We start from the raw sequence: 15,215 nt of genomic DNA, 5'->3' as shown, positions 1-15,215 counted from the left end.
GAAATTCGGTACTAAAGTATTGCGCTTCATCATTCAAACACTACATGCGCCAAACACGACAATGGCGCCAGAGACGAAGACTACCAAGAAGGACCCCCGAGCCTGGGATGCCTTGACACCACCATTGGCCGAATGGATCCTTGATGCTGTCTCGAGTATGGGCTTTGCCCGATCTACTCCCGTTCAAGCCAGCGTATGGCCATTATTCGGAGGTGGAAATAAAGATGTTGTCGTGGAGGTATGTAGGAATTTATCTTACATACCTAGTTACTCCATACCTAGTACTGATTAATTTTAAAGGCCGTAACAGGAAGCGGAAAGACCCTTGCTTTTCTTCTCCCTCTTATTCACAAGATCCTGCGACTAGAAGAGCCCACCAAACGACACCATGTAGCCGCCATCGTTGTCGCTCCGACGAAAGAACTAGCCGGTCAGATTTTTGGCGCACTTAATTCTTTAATCGCATTTCACCCAACCTCTGCAGAGTTACTTCCCTACCTAGACGGCGACGAGAAGCGACCCGAGACCACCGGACCCGTCATCGTCCCGCAGCTCCTCTCCGGCGGTAGCACGACAACTCCTGCTCAGGATCTTAGCTTCTTCCTACGCATGTCACCAAACGTTCTTGTATCCACACCCGGACGGCTAGTCGAAATCCTCTCTTCGCGACATGTGCACTGTCCACAATCATCGTTCGAGGTCTTGATTTTAGACGAGGCGGACAGACTTCTGGATTTGGGTTTCAAGCCAGACTTACAGAAAATCCTTTTGCGCCTACCAAAACAGAGGAGAACCGGACTCTTCAGCGCCAGTGTTAGCGAAGCCGTCGGCGAGATTATCAGAGTGGGATTGAGGAATCCAGTAAAAATTGTGGTCAAGGTGAAGAGCTTGAAGACTGGTGGAATTATAGAAGAAAGAAGGACACCAGCGAGTCTGCAAATGAGCTATCTAACCACTCCTGCCAGCTACAAGTTACCGAGTCTCGCGCAGCTTCTCGAAAGAATGGACCCGAGGCCACAAAAGAGTATCATTTTCCTTTCTACTTGCGCCGCCGTCGATTACTTTGCCCACATTCTTCCCGTTCTCGTTCCGGAAGGTTATGACTTGGTCCCATTGCATGGAAAATATGATGCCAAAGTCAGGGAGAAGAATTTTACCAAATTCCTTAACTCGGCACAACCCTCCGTCCTACTTACTACGGACGTAGCAGCAAGAGGGTTGGATTTCCCGCAGGTGGATCTCGTAGTACAGATCGACCCACCATCAGACCCCAAGTCCTTTTTGCATCGTTGCGGCCGGGCGGGTCGTGCCGGCCGAAGAGGTCTCAGTGTCATTTTCCTTCAACCTACGGAGGAAGACTACATTCCATTTCTGGACGTTCGCAAAACACCTATTACCCCGCTCACCCACCCAGAGGTTGCAGTCAGTGATGTCGATGCGACCGATGCTGCCGCGCGCATTCGCGATACCGTCAAAACCGACCGCGCCCTGCACGACAAGGCCCAAAAGGCATTTGTCAGCTGGGTTCGCAGTTACAGCAAGCACACCGCCAGCTCCATCTTCCGCGTCTCGGACCTGGACTGGACCGACCTCGGCCACGCCTGGGGTCTTCTCCGCCTGCCCAAGATGCCCGAGCTGAAGAAGTTCGGCGGGGACAAGTTCCTGGGCGTGGAGCTAGACTGGGACGCGTACGCGTACGCGAAGAAGGACCGCGAGAAGCAGCGCCTCGTCGCGCTGCGCGAGTACCAGCAGGAGAGCGCCCGCGCGGAGCGCGGCAGGGAAGGCGAGGACCGCGAGGCCAAGCGCAAGCGCAACACCGAGGCCTGGAGCGACAAGCACGACAAGGAGGACGTGCGCGCCGCCCGCCGCGACAAGAAGAAAAGGAAGCGCGAGGCCGAGAGGAAACAGGGGTTGAACGAGGAGGACAAGGTGAAGGAGATGGATCTAGAGCGCTTGCTTGCCGAGGTGAGGAGGAAGAATTTGGAAAAGTTTGCTGCTGCTGCTGTTGCTGCTGAGGCGGCTAAAGGGAAGGATTGAGAAGGACGTGGGGTTTAAGGGGTTTGGTTAGATGTACAGTAAGTAGATACCCGTTTCCGGTGCTTAGAATTGGGGGGGCCAGCGATGGTATGTATGTATGTATGTATGTATGTGTTGCTGTTTACTTACGTACGTACGTAATGAGAGCCTACAGTCACTTTACGATGCCAAAGCCGATAGCTAACACAGCAAACAATCAATACCTAGGTACTGCATTAGACAACAATCAAATAATATACTACTTACCTGAGCGACGAAAAGTTTTGGTGGGTATGAAACAGACGACGACATGAACAATTCAAAAAGCAAAAAAAAAAAAAGCAAAAAAAAAACCAACGCAGTAAAATGCATTATCTTAGCGAACGAAGATGGGTATCCTTCAAGGGTATCGGTCGTCTCTCCTCGACGTAGTCCAGCCATTCCACCAATCCACCAATTCCACCGTTCCATCCATATATCGTCCAGCCAATTACCAATCATCCTTCATCGTCATCTGCGTCTTTCTTACTCGAGGCTCATACCGTAGCAAATCCCTCCACCGAATATACCCATTAATAGGCCCAGTAGACCCATCGGGTAGCCTTGTTTCGATCAAAACGGAAGTGTGTGGTTTAATACAGGGACTGGGTGACAGTCCATAATTCAATATCACAGGAGTTTTTTAGTTTTTTTTTTTTTTTCAGATGTTCTCGATAACCCGAGCATTTACTGCCTGGCTGAAACCCTGGTCCTCGTTGGCATCGCTGGCCTGGGCGGCCTCGAAATGTCTGGCGGTTTGGGCCATGGACTCGTTGAGGCCGGTCTGGTTGGCGGCAGGGAGGAAGATGACCTTGGAGTTGGCCGACTTCGCCATGGCTTGCATGGCCTCGAGGTAGCGGATTTGCATGGCGGGCGCCGAAGACAGGATGTCGGCGGCTTGTCGCATCAGCTTGGCGCTCTCTACCTCGGCCTTGGCCGCAATAATCTTGCTCTCGCCGATTCGCTTGCTCTGCGCCGCCATCGAGAGGGAGCCCTGTAGCTCCTGGCTGAATACGATGTCCTTGATCAGCATCGACTCCACCTGAACGCCCCACCCCGTCGCAACGTCCTCGATGATTTCGCCGATGCTCTGCGCAATTTCCTCTCGGCGCTCGATGACGTCCTGAAGCACGCGCGCACCGACGACGTGGCGGAGGGTGGTTTGGGTACGCTCGATAAGAGCTTGCCGGACGTTGGCGATGCCGAAAGCGGCTTTGTGCGGGGAGTTGATGTGGTAGTAGATGACGGAGGTTAGGTCAACGGTGACGTTGTCTTTAGTCATGCAAACTTGTCTAGGGACCTCTGAATAGACACTTAGTTTAGAATGTGTTCTGACATGAATTGCATTCCAACAAGTCACTCTGCAAAGGTTCACTTACCAACAATCTGGATCTTGACATCTACCTGGATAATTCGCTCGCTGAGAGGATTAATCTTGACCAGGCCGGGATCGACGGCCTTGTAGAACTTTCCGAACTTGGTGACGAGCCCCACGTTGCCCTGATGCACTTGCTTGTACGGGTTGGGGCAGCAGATGATGCAAGGAACGGCACCTAGAGATCCCATGCAGGAACCCAGTGCGTTGACTAGCAGTAAAGGATCAGAGAATTGATTCACTTTTTTGTGGTTTTGGTCAAGTATTAATCAGATGAACGTACTCATGCTTCCGTACCACCCCTTGGGATTGGCATCGTTGCCGACGATGGACGCATAGCTTGCCTGGAGATCCTCCTGGCGGGGACGCTCCACCCTCATGGCTGCTTGGGATCGGAAACCGGCGGCGCTGGTGCCATTTCCATTGATGTGGTCAACGCCCTTGTTCTTTGGAGAGTCGGTCATGGTTTTGATGAGGTTTGTGTTGTATTTTATCACGATTCAAGGTGTAAAATGGGAGAAATTGGAGAAGAAGACTGGATGGGATCTGAATTCAGGCGGGGACTAAGGTAATAAAGTAAAGTTGTAACCTAGGTATGTAACACTGCATCGAGCTGTTGATTGAACTTGATTCGTCTACCAAAGGGAGCAGGGATGATGTCACGTTGAGGAATGCGGTGCGACAGGGCTGAGTCGTCGTTGTTGCTGGGGAGCTGGTAACCCCTGTCACACTACCCTAGGTAGAGTCGTGCTACCTGATTGGGTGATTTACTGTAACTTGCTCTCTGGGACGGTTGTACCGTTGTAGGCATCTACTACCAGTAGTAACTAAGTTGCCAGGGTTCTCCAACATCACAAATACTTTTACCGTAAACTTTCATCATACGATTTCCCGTCACAGCCGTATCACTTTTATCACCGAACTTTGAAATCATTCACTTGGTCTCTAAGCATATACCCCAACATCAATTTCTGTCAATCAAGAGCCAACTATAGGTTGACTTACTAGGCAGAACATGTCAATGTGACCCGGCACAGCCACCATATCCCCATTTCCACCGCCAAACTTTTACTCACGTCTCTATTGGGTAGCTTCGCTTCGATGATTGCTACCAGAGATCTATATCCTAGAACCCTATTCGAGCCTACACCTATTACATTTACGTCCGTATGTATTTTGACCATCTCCCTAGCCCCGGAAAGTAACTGGCCCGTCTATCTCGGATTCGAACCACCCGACTGAGAATTGGAGGCTATGCCCCAATTCTTTCTAGAATGCTGCCTATCTAGGCATGACGTCAAGTAAGGAAAACTCGTGAACATATATACCTATGGATCAAAGAAAAGCTGATGGGATCGCCCTTTGAGGCTCATGAGGCATTTTTCTTTATCCAAGCCCTAGGCACCACTGGATTCTAATATGCAGGTACTTGGAAGTCTCCAGGTTAATGTAGAACTTCGCCGCATCCTTATTACCCGAACCCACCACCTGACCAGTCTCACTTCACTCAGCCTTGTGCCTGCGAGTAGCTCGGTCTGCTAGCGAGGAATAAATTTGACAAAGCCACCAGGTCAACTGACTGGCAATTTGTCTGCAAGCAATCAGCAGACATGATATAGATAACACGGAGCAGAACTATGATAGGTATAGAGCAGAGATGCAAAGGGATGGCAGGGCCTAGTCTTAAATTTTAAAGCATAACGCCCTACAGAACTCGAAAGTTGTTTCGCATCTTCGTAAGATGCTAGAAGGGATTCTACCGAGTGCGGCCTGGAACCCATGTCTGGCATCTCGTGTAGAAAAGGGAAATCTATATTGGTTCTGCGGTAAATCGCCCTATCCCAAGCTACCTTGTCGATTCTCTATTGGTGATACTCGCTGCTTACGAGAGCGCCGATATTCAGGTTGCGTAAAAGTTTGATGACTGTTTCTCGGGACATCTCTATCACCTGTTCAAAGCCATCTCTTTGCAGGTATAAGTCAGCCAATGATTCTTAAGTCATGTACTTCCGTCCCTGCCACGAGGAATACTAGAGCTCGAACACCTCAGACCTATTAGGACTGACAGACCGACAGGGGGATTTAAAGGTGGCCGAGTAACCACTCCGGACTAATGCACTCTAGACACGCGACGACATGGACTCAAGCGACACAGTTCTCTAATTGCATTGTGCATGAGTCTGCTGAGGCGTCTGGGGCGTTCCATGTTGTTGTTAAAACTATCGGGGGCAGATTCAAAGGGGCAGCAGGGGAAACGCCGTTTGGCAACATCGTACGTCTTTCAAGACAATTTTGACGTTGTGAGCGCGGGTACTAGGTAGACATCCCCGAGTCTGACCTCTTGGGAGTGTATGAGATATATCACTCTGGACATGCCGTGGTTTGAAAGAACAACCGTGATCTGTCTCGCAATGAGATCAAGAAGCGCCGTGAATACATCAAAAATGTTCGCCTCGTGTCCAACTAGAAGTTGAAAAGCGGAGTATTACCAAAATGACGCTGGGGAGGACGATAATCAAAAGAAATTCATCTGGGCTGCTGCTTGTGTGAGCATCCAGTCATAAGATCTACATGAACGTGAGGTTCCGACAGGTGGTAGGCGGGGCTGCTACTTCAATGGATGTGCTCTACAAAGTATACTTCGAGCCCTTATGATTGAGGTTAATTCCAACCTTCTATACGGCCTGGCCCTTTCCTTTCCATCTATAATACGGTGTCAAGCCTGGCAGGAGCCTGATGATTTTCTCAGGCAACATGTTAGATTATATACCTAGCTACACTAAATTATAAACTAAGGATCGATCTTTCATTATTTCTCTGGACGTAATACACATCACGTGGCCTAAATACAAAATGCCAGCTTCTGTCAGGACAGAGTCATGTGATTTCCCATATAGTAACGTGGTACCTTGTCGCGTAGTAACGTTTGCAATCTCTTTCAGCTCAATGAATCAATACGCCTCTTGCCTCAATCATAGTCTCAAATTACAGCACCTATCCAGCTCAAAAGAAATAGCTAGGTAGGTTGCCTAAGGTAATCACACAGTTAGCTCAGATCAGCTGAACCCGGTTCAAAAAATGCCAACTTCAAGATTAGCCTCCCCCTTTCCTTCCAAAAGTGCTCACTATGCTTCCAACACACCCACATCTGGGGAAGATCACATCAGTTTGACATGCGAGGAGTAGTAGAAATCCGCTGGAACATATTAATCCAGTCTTCGCCAAGTTGTGGTTGGGCGTATGGGCTCGATTCAAGTGAAAGGTCCCCACCAGATGCCGAGTCATCTCCGCTATAGAAGCCGTCCATCATGCCAGGGAAGTTGAAATCTAGAAGAAGAGGATCTATAGCCAGTTAGCGAGACCATCTTCAAGTAATTCCAAAAGGCATTTCCTTTTTGTCTCATTTTTTTGGTTGATCAATAAATGGGGTTTGTCGTGCCGTTCGGTTGTGTCTACCGAGCCCCTTTATACGGGTTTGAAACCAATGCGGTATCTTTTCTATGAGTGTAGCCTAGGGAAGGAATACCAGTAACTACCCTCCCAACAGGAATAAGAGGCAGATGAAAGGAACACGTTTATAATAATGGATCAGTTTTGGGAGCAACGTACCTCGAAAAGCCAGCATCGAACTTAGGTCAAGCTCCATACTAACAGGCACCGTTGAAGAAGTACCGGTGATCTGTAGGACCATGTATATGGCCTTGAGAGCCTTCCGGGCATTCTTCGATGTAGTGCTCTGTCTTTCCCAGTGAGTCGCCGACATTTTCAGAAGCTCAGTAACCTCTTCTAAGCTTGTCCCTTCTACTGCGCTCTGAGGTATATCGCTGACCTGCTTCACATAAGCGCAGAGAATACTAGTCGCTAGAAGGAACTCATTATTCATTATGGACGTGAGTTTCCACCGAGCCTCATATAATAAGTTATCTGGCTTCACTAGTTCGAACATCAAGTCTTGATATTCGACAATCTTTACAGCTCCTTTCAATGACACGCTTCGGGAATGGCTGTACCGCTCATGATGAGCTGGCGCCATGAAGTACTTTTGGTGTAGCACTATCTGGAGTCGTAGGTAACAGATGTCTAACCAGATTCTTTGCACGATCAGATTCGGGGGAACTGCAATCGATTGCGCTATGGGCTGTACTTTGAAGGGTGGCGGAAGACGGCTTTTCTCGGCCTGTAGTAATCCATCCATCGCCAGTATCTCCTGGTATTTATGATGTCTAGTGTCAGTCGCCGCGTCGCGGATCTTTTCCCAGATATGCGCAACGCGATCTCGTGTGATTATATAAAGAACAGGCGTCATCTCGGTCTCGGGCCGCGATGGGGGGATCTCTGTCGAGTTCTCGTCGAAGTCAGAGTCAAATACGTTGTGCGGCTCTTCTATATCTGTGTGATATTCTTGTATCATGGTCGGAATCCCCATCTGGGCTGCGAAGATAAGGTTCGCCTGGTATAAAGTTGACCAAGTTCGCCTTCTCATCTCACCCTCGAAAGGTGTCAGGACCGGGAAGTTCTTAGGATCTCTGTGATAGCCCATTCTCAGAGCAATATTGAGAATCAACCCTAACAGAATATGGGTACCAAATTCCGAATCCGCTTTACTGAGGTGTTCAATGGCAATATAGAGGATGAAGGCAGGGATTATGTTGACACCACCCATGGTATATTTGGCCATGGTCAAGCATTGAACGGTTTTTTCTCGGTACACTCTCATACGGAGACCATTTTCCGGGTCTTGCGGAACCTTGCTTGGATCGTGGCCGGCATGCTGCATTGATAGCAATGTAGAAACACACATCATAGAAAACAAGAGGCCAATCCAGGAGATGGGAGTCCCGGAAGGGTCTGACCAAAACTGGTCATACTAGAGTACATGTCAGTATTAGAGAACAATTGGACAACAGCCGATCATGCAAGACTACATATGTAGGTACCCACCTGTCGAATAAACTGGGGACTATGTATAAGACCTGACTTATATCGTTAGCCTCTGATACGGCGGTGGTGGTGTGAGGGATGATGGTGTGGTAGGTGTATGCGAACCTGGTGCAAGATCAACCGTATTGAAGAATTGAGAGACAAGCCTATCGGCGATAGGCCGTGGCGGAATGGCGCTCAAGATTTCCCCTTTAGTAGTTTGGGCAAAGCCACCGTATAAAAGCAACGGGAAAGAACCGTAATCTGGAACAATCTGCGGTGGAAGGCTAAACTGCATATTGGGCTCAGGGGCATCTTGCAGGTAGTCCTTTAGCTCGGATATGCTATCCAAAAGAGCTGTCCAATGCGCACCATCGACATAGCTGGGAACTCCGGCAGGACTATTTATTAGGGTACCACCATCCAGTAACTCTCCGGGCCCACTAGCTCCCGGTGCGCCGGGTTCAGGGGGTTCAGGGGAGGAGTCGGAAGCGCGATGGATGGGGGAGCCAGTAAGGGGTGGATTAGATTGAGTAGTAGATGATCCTTGAGAGTTGTTCTTTGATGCATTTTTCATGAGAGCATGTACGAGGTTTTCCAACTCATGGATGCGATTCTGCACGGTATACGGATCCCGATCCGAAGAGCGCGAGCTTCCATCTGGAGGGTAGCTGCATGATGCAGCCAGGCCACGAAATGTACAGGTCTTACAAGGCTGTTGACGGTCACATTTCACTCTATATGAAGCATTAGAAGTTAGTTAAGAATTCACTCTGGTGGTGCTATGCTGGATTAGGTATATACGCACTTGCGCCTCCTACATAAATTACACGACAATTGAGGTTTATCGCGGCGCCGACTCGGAGGAGGTAGGGGGCGTTGTCTTGGCGGGGGAGTTGTTGACATGTTTTTATCTTTACCATTGCTTTTTTATCATGTAATATTGTAGTAGCGTAAGGGCGTAGAGGTGTAAGGGGGTAATGCTAGTATCTCGTTGGCTCAGAGTACGATGAGAAAAAGAACATTGAAGCCGTTAATGGATAAACGGCCAATAGAGTTTCGAGGTTACAAGGTTGTTACCAGTTATTCCTTGTGACTGCCAGTACCAGGTAAGTAGGTGAGTCTATCCCACTGTCCGACCGTCCGCTACATTGAAGCTGGACGTATATATATAGGTACCTGCTACTGGGTGGTCATTGTGCCGCTCCTCTCCTCCTTTTGAATCTTTTTTAAGAGAAAAATATTTGCCAATTGCCAATAGAAATCTGTAATTCATGTGGATACTTGGCTGCAGCTGTTCTAACTTGTTCTGCCATACGATACTACATAGTACCTAGCTGCTACCTACAGCACCTACCTACATACATTAGTACTATGTACGGAGTTGGTAGTACTATCATTATGTAGTATTCAATTGACCCCTTTGAGAGAACGGTTTGGATACTAGATATGTAGCTACCTAGGATACCTACATATATATGACATTATATGTACATATATACTCTAGGGTATACTATGTATTCTATGTATTCTATGTATTATGTACTAATTATGTACTAAGCCAGGTAGGCTATGCACATGATCATGACGTCATACCGCTTTGGCCATCTAGACTCGGTCTCTTTTCAAATTCCGCTAGTTCCGATTAGCGAAACAGTCGAAACACGTACTACCGTTATGTATGTTACTTCGTATGTACCCTGACATCTGGACTTCTTTTAACAATGAACCTCCCATGTCTACTACCTAATAGGTGCCTAGCCAGGGCTCCCCAGAAAGCAAAAAGGCGGGCATGAGACATCGGACCGTGCTTGCAGTTGCATACTGAGCCATACTCCAGTCCACAGTTTAATGAATATCTGCCTACATATATCACAGGGTACCTAAGTCTAGTACAACTGTACATTACTAATATTATTCATCAAATGTCGAACGAACTGCCAGCATTTGATAACCCCCCTCCCCCTTTTCCAGATCCACCTCCTTACATTCCGGGAACCCGAAATGATGCGGACGAGGTCGTCCAGCCCGTAATTCTCGTCCTTGCCGGACATTTTGTCCGAGCTCAAACCTCCGATGGCTCGCCGCTGTACGAGCTTTCCCGGGATATCTGCAATTCTGAATTAGGCACCTCTCAGCTAAGCCAGGTCTCCTTCAACCGGATTATTTCCAACGTGCGCTTGACCGCCGACGGAGCACCTCGCGTGCACAATCGCCATAAGCATGTTTCCGAGCTCAAGTACCTACCGCCGGTTCTGTCCACCGGGTTTTCTTATTGCCTCGATGCGATGTCGCGCCACGCTATGGGGAACCTCGCATTGAAGACCGCTTCCTTCCCGAGGTCGGGGCTCAAAATCGTGCGAATCAAGCCCGAGAGCGGGTCTTCCCAGAGCGGCTCCCGGGCATTGAAGGAGTCTCCCAAGGAGGTCCAGGATGTATTTGACGTGCGCAAAAAACGTGGCCATTACGAATGGATCCAAAGCGGTGAGGACCGCATTGCGTTTGAGGAAGAAGCGGAAGGCCTACACAAGTTGATAGTCACGTCGCCATTGAAAAGGAAGACAATCGATGCTTTAGTAGGTAGTTGGTGTCTGAGGATATGGCATGACAGCCTAGAACCGCCTAACAAGTTCTCCCTTGGATGTGAGTTGATTTCGCTTATGTAATTGGACTCGTGATCTTCTATAGTATGCTAATCTTGTCATATTCAGACTGATGGGCGGAGTTGGAAATCCGTAGCAAAGGTTAGGTCCTCTTTCAATCCTACCAATAGTTATTATTATCTCGATGACTTGTTTGTTTTGGCAATAAACAAGAAACGTTATATACCGGCCTACGGAATCTATAGCTACCTACCTACCCTATGAACTATGTAACATATACCCAGCAAGCAGACTTATATATATGTAAATGCAATTACAATTTACCGAAGCTTGGAAGTTTTGTTTCAACCTATTTATTCACGATGGTTCGCTAAGGAAATTTGAAAAGATGAGATCCATATATTTTCCATATATTTTCCATATATTTCAACCTATCAGCCTACCGCTCCACCAGCCACGATTGGGGACGATTCGGACGATTAGAGGATCATTGGGCATCACTGTCCAAAAATAAACCGGATGCCGTAGCAGCTTCAGACGGATGCTCTGTGCGTTTCCACCGCTAAGCTTCAAGATGACTAAATTAAGTTCTTGAAACAGTATCCTCCAAGCTGCCTCCCTGGTTCTGACGAATCGCACATCATGGTTGTCGGTCTGGGCGCCAAGGTGAGCCCTGTTGATAGCTGAGGCTTGAAACGGCCCCGGGTTTCAAGAGGTTCTGGGGTAAGAGATGGGAAGATCCTTGATGGAATGGATTTGAACAAAAAGTCGATCGCACCCGCGAAACGCCTTTCTGAGAAATCTTCACCTGTAATCGCCAAATCTTCAACTCAGCACGTAGGGTTGTTTCTTTTTTTTTCTTTTCAGGTCACTTCACTTCGAATCCCGGGCTGTGCCCTCATTGTTTGCATTCTATCTCATACGGCAGGTCCTGACTTCATAACACATTATTAACATTATTTTTCAAATAAGCGGTTGAGATATTGAATTTCATCCCTTTCTCTTTTGTCGTCAGTTCTTAGCAAACCTACTTTCTTAAGGTTTCTAATAGTTTCGCATATTCACAATGAGGTAGGCGATCGCGGAATTGTGGTGGCTTTTTCTGGAGAATTTGGACTAATTTGGAGGTAAAAGTACTCAAAGCTTCCGAAGGCGCGGTCGCGCAAGTGAGCTTAGAATATCTGTTCGCGATAAAGCTCCTGTAAACGACGCCGAAGACAGCGATGTGTCCGATTCCGAAGACGAGGGGGACTTAGACTCACCTTCTCCTACGTCAGATGGCTTCCCATCTCCCGTCCCGGGCGGCACAATCCCCTCTACCTCGTCAACCGGTACACAGCCGGCAGTAGCTGCACCCACCAACACCCAATCAGACTCCTCCACAACAATCACCGCTGGTTCTAGCCAAGGTGCTGTATCGCAAAACGAACCCGTGCAAGCACAAGCAACCCAAGTAGAAGGCAGGATATCTGGAATGAGCAAAGATGGAGCTATAGCCCTTGGTGCAGTTGGTAAGAAGATCCGGGTCTGAAGATTGGGTTCGGTTTGAATATCTTGGAGAACTAACAAGCTTGGTGTAATAGGTGGCGTCATAATTATCGCAACCATCTTGTTCATCATATTTAAATGCCGAAGACGTCGAACTAGCTCCTCCACCAGAAAGCGCTTTTTCTGGGGATCATCCTCTTCAGCCGCCTCGGACGATAGCTTCAGGAGAGCACGAGAACCGCAAATGGAGAAATACGGAGGATCATATGGCAACAGGCAGTCGAGGACTATGGACGATTTGATGGCAGCTGCGTACGCCGCCGAGGACGGCAACGCTTCCCGGTACAGTGGATATATGGATGAAAAACGACAAGTCAATGGATCTGTCTATGGCACTAGTCCAAGACAATCTCTGAGACAGTCACAATCTCCCCCAAGACATTCACAGTCTCCTACAAGGCATCCGCTTTCTCTACGCAGGGCACCCTCCAGAAGACAGTCGCGCGCACCCAGTGTGCGGGCCTCGGTCAACTCGCAAGGTGAAAACTCTCTCTACGTCAACCAACTGCTTTCTGGCTTCTACAAAGGTCAAAGAATGGACGGGCCCGCGGTCCCCCGTAACGCAAGAGTGCCTCCGCCAATCGCCCCTTCAGTAGCCGGACGTACCGAGTACACAGCTACGACAGAAAGTACGTGGAGGACATGGGGTTGGCAGCAGAAGAAAGAGGAGCCTAAGGAGAGCTGGGTGAAGAAGTGTGTTCGTCTTGGGGGGCTGAAATAAAAACGGCCTGGTATGTGATGTACATGAAACCGACTACGATGCTACGTGTAATATATATATGGATACCTAAGATAGCTTCGATTAATACTGGAACATGCACGTTAGGCACAAGTTATGGTCACGAAAGAGTTGTATTAATGTTGCGTCGAAGAGCCTATAAAGCAAAGCAGACTGACTATCCTGTGACCGAAGAAACCCATGTACAGCGAATGAGATTGTTATGTTCACGAAGAAACATATGTATGTACCTCCGTCATCCTCATTATTATCATCCTCATCATCCCATTTACCAGCAATTATAGTGTCATTGTGGTCACATTAGCCTCTCTCAGAGGCAAATATCTTTCCAGCTTCGTATCCTTGAAATAGGTTTAGTACCTGGGCAGAAATCTGCAAATCGGCACATAGCAGTCCTCGTCCGTGTTGGAATAAAATTCCAGCCAATGTATGTTGCGGCGTAGCATATTGATGGCGATCACGAGAAGTCACTGTCTGAATCATTCTCTGACTCTTCCTCGTCATCCGGTTCTTCCTGGTTGGTGCAGTCGCACGTTCTCCAGATAGCGGTACAATTGTAGCAGAACTCGGCATTGCACACGCACCTAGGGTAAGAAAGGGGGAGTGTTAGCCATCGATGGTGTTATCGCTAGGTAAAAGGAAAGGACTTGGGCTGTGAATGAATAGATGGGTAGGGAGGAAGGGAGGTCAAGACTTACAGTATCTGGTTGCAGCCTTGCTTGCGATCAACCATGACGTGGCAGCTAGGACATTGCTTCCAACCGTTCTGCTCGCCGATGTCGAGGACACCTTTGATGTCTTCAGAGGGCCCGCTGCATTCAGCTCCGGGGTGGGCGGCTTCCAGGCAGGTGATGCAGGTGACGGCGTGGCACTTGGGGCAGCAGGCGTCGGTTCCGGCGTGCTCGCTCATGGGGATAAACTTGGAGCATGTCTTCACATGGCAGTACACTTTGACCTCGCTGCTGATCTCTTGAGCCTTGGCGTGGTAGATCTCGAGGAGCTCGGGGTCCTTCAACTGCTCGATGGCCTCGGCAGGGATATCGATGCCGCAGCACGCGGGCGGGAAAACGGACACGCCCTTCGTCGACGACTCGAAGAAGGCCTTGAAACACTCGTGGCAGTACGTGTGTGTGCAGTCGAGGCGAATCTTCTCGTCCTCGGGCTTATTCTCGTTGCAGCAGACGCACGGCTGGTTCATTAGTTGGCGGGAAGCTCGCGCGAAGGATAGCTCCACTCTGGCCATGACCTCGTGATCTGAGTCCATGTCTGGGTCCAAATCCATGACGGGAGAACTGTTCAATTTTTTTTTTAAAGAGGTATTCTTTCAGGGGTTACTCAACACCTAGGAAGCGGTGTTGATTTTTGGGTAATGAAAGATGGTGGTGTTTAGATATGGGGGAGGGAGAAAAAAAGAAAAGAATTGGTGCGGGCGTGGAGGAGGATTGTTGGGGGAGGAGGAAAGGTAAAGAAGCAGAACTAGGAATTAATTGAAATCTGGTAGAAGGTTGTAGGCTTCTAGGTCGTCTTGTAGGATAAAGTTAGGGTACATAAGTACCTAGTTTGGTTCAGTACGTTTTGTTCTTGATGTATCTTGTTGTCGCCCACCAGACTCTTGTGGCCATGCTTCTGTCGAATAGGTACTTGCACGTATTACTCACCTGGCGCCCGTAGTACTGGAGGCAGCCTAGAACAGGGCAACTACAACATCCAATATATCTGGTGTTATTTCGGTAATATGCCCATGCCATTCTTTGGAAGGGGGTTGTGGATTTAGGGTGGTGTTTTTCTTCTCATTTCCTTTACAAGCTCATTGCCGTACAAACCCCGTACAGACATGGCTTCCAAGTTTGCCTCCGCGCCACTGCTTCCTCACGGTCAGGTGTGTATCGTTATTTCCCTCTATAAAGGTGAAGGCACGCGTTCAGTCCCCACCTAACCTGAGTAGGAAGTGAAAGTGTGGCCTTCCTTACTGTAT

At 48.6% G+C, this 15,215-nt stretch overlaps 6 protein-coding genes across 6 annotated transcripts; 3 read left to right on the top strand and 3 right to left on the bottom strand.

Moving 5' to 3' along the window:
• Nucleotides 1-61: 61 nt before the first annotated feature.
• Nucleotides 62-2,037, top strand: GGS25DRAFT_513485 (ATP-dependent rRNA helicase spb4; the record flags this gene model as incomplete). Its single annotated transcript, XM_049262883.1, has 2 exons — nucleotides 62-238; nucleotides 301-2,037. 2 exons carry the CDS (start codon nucleotides 62-64, stop codon nucleotides 2,035-2,037), a joined length of 1,914 nt encoding a protein of 637 aa, XP_049119113.1.
• Nucleotides 2,038-2,337: 300 nt separating this feature from the next.
• On the bottom strand, nucleotides 2,338-4,093 carry GGS25DRAFT_482370 (stomatin-like protein). The gene is made up of 3 exons (XM_049260269.1): nucleotides 3,714-4,093; nucleotides 3,435-3,641; nucleotides 2,338-3,357 (listed from the first exon to the last, which is right to left on the bottom strand). Exons 1-3 carry the CDS (start codon nucleotides 3,892-3,894, stop codon nucleotides 2,717-2,719), a joined length of 1,029 nt encoding a protein of 342 aa, XP_049119112.1. The 5' UTR covers nucleotides 3,895-4,093; the 3' UTR covers nucleotides 2,338-2,716.
• A 2,076-nt stretch (nucleotides 4,094-6,169) lies between these two features.
• On the bottom strand, nucleotides 6,170-9,571 carry GGS25DRAFT_482361 (uncharacterized protein). Its single transcript, XM_049260268.1, has 5 exons — nucleotides 9,159-9,571; nucleotides 8,477-9,087; nucleotides 8,372-8,403; nucleotides 7,040-8,297; nucleotides 6,170-6,772 (listed from the first exon to the last, which is right to left on the bottom strand). The coding sequence occupies exons 1-5, from the start codon at nucleotides 9,254-9,256 to the stop codon at nucleotides 6,594-6,596; spliced, it is 2,178 nt and encodes a 725-aa protein (XP_049119111.1). The 5' UTR covers nucleotides 9,257-9,571; the 3' UTR covers nucleotides 6,170-6,593.
• Nucleotides 9,572-10,057: 486 nt separating this feature from the next.
• GGS25DRAFT_191451 (uncharacterized protein) lies at nucleotides 10,058-11,138 on the top strand. Its single transcript, XM_049256713.1, has one exon. It carries the CDS (start codon nucleotides 10,276-10,278, stop codon nucleotides 11,014-11,016), a length of 741 nt encoding a protein of 246 aa, XP_049119110.1. The 5' UTR covers nucleotides 10,058-10,275; the 3' UTR covers nucleotides 11,017-11,138.
• A 554-nt stretch (nucleotides 11,139-11,692) lies between these two features.
• On the top strand, nucleotides 11,693-13,263 carry GGS25DRAFT_191462 (uncharacterized protein). Its single transcript, XM_049256714.1, has 3 exons — nucleotides 11,693-12,024; nucleotides 12,088-12,464; nucleotides 12,537-13,263. Exons 1-3 carry the CDS (start codon nucleotides 12,020-12,022, stop codon nucleotides 13,220-13,222), a joined length of 1,068 nt encoding a protein of 355 aa, XP_049119109.1. The 5' UTR covers nucleotides 11,693-12,019; the 3' UTR covers nucleotides 13,223-13,263.
• A 434-nt stretch (nucleotides 13,264-13,697) lies between these two features.
• GGS25DRAFT_530144 (uncharacterized protein) lies at nucleotides 13,698-14,623 on the bottom strand (the record flags this gene model as incomplete). Its single annotated transcript, XM_049265349.1, has 2 exons — nucleotides 13,939-14,623; nucleotides 13,698-13,824 (listed from the first exon to the last, which is right to left on the bottom strand). The coding sequence occupies exons 1-2, from the start codon at nucleotides 14,520-14,522 to the stop codon at nucleotides 13,698-13,700; spliced, it is 711 nt and encodes a 236-aa protein (XP_049119108.1). The 5' UTR covers nucleotides 14,523-14,623.
• Nucleotides 14,624-15,215: the final 592 nt, after the last annotated feature.

Source organism: Hypoxylon fragiforme (assembly GCF_022984875.1).
Source record: "Hypoxylon fragiforme strain CBS 206.31 chromosome Unknown GGS25scaffold_3, whole genome shotgun sequence".
Classification (NCBI taxonomy): domain Eukaryota; kingdom Fungi; phylum Ascomycota; class Sordariomycetes; order Xylariales; family Hypoxylaceae; genus Hypoxylon; species Hypoxylon fragiforme.
Note: the sequence above shows the minus strand (reverse complement) of the source record. Positions and strands in the feature narration are given on the sequence as shown.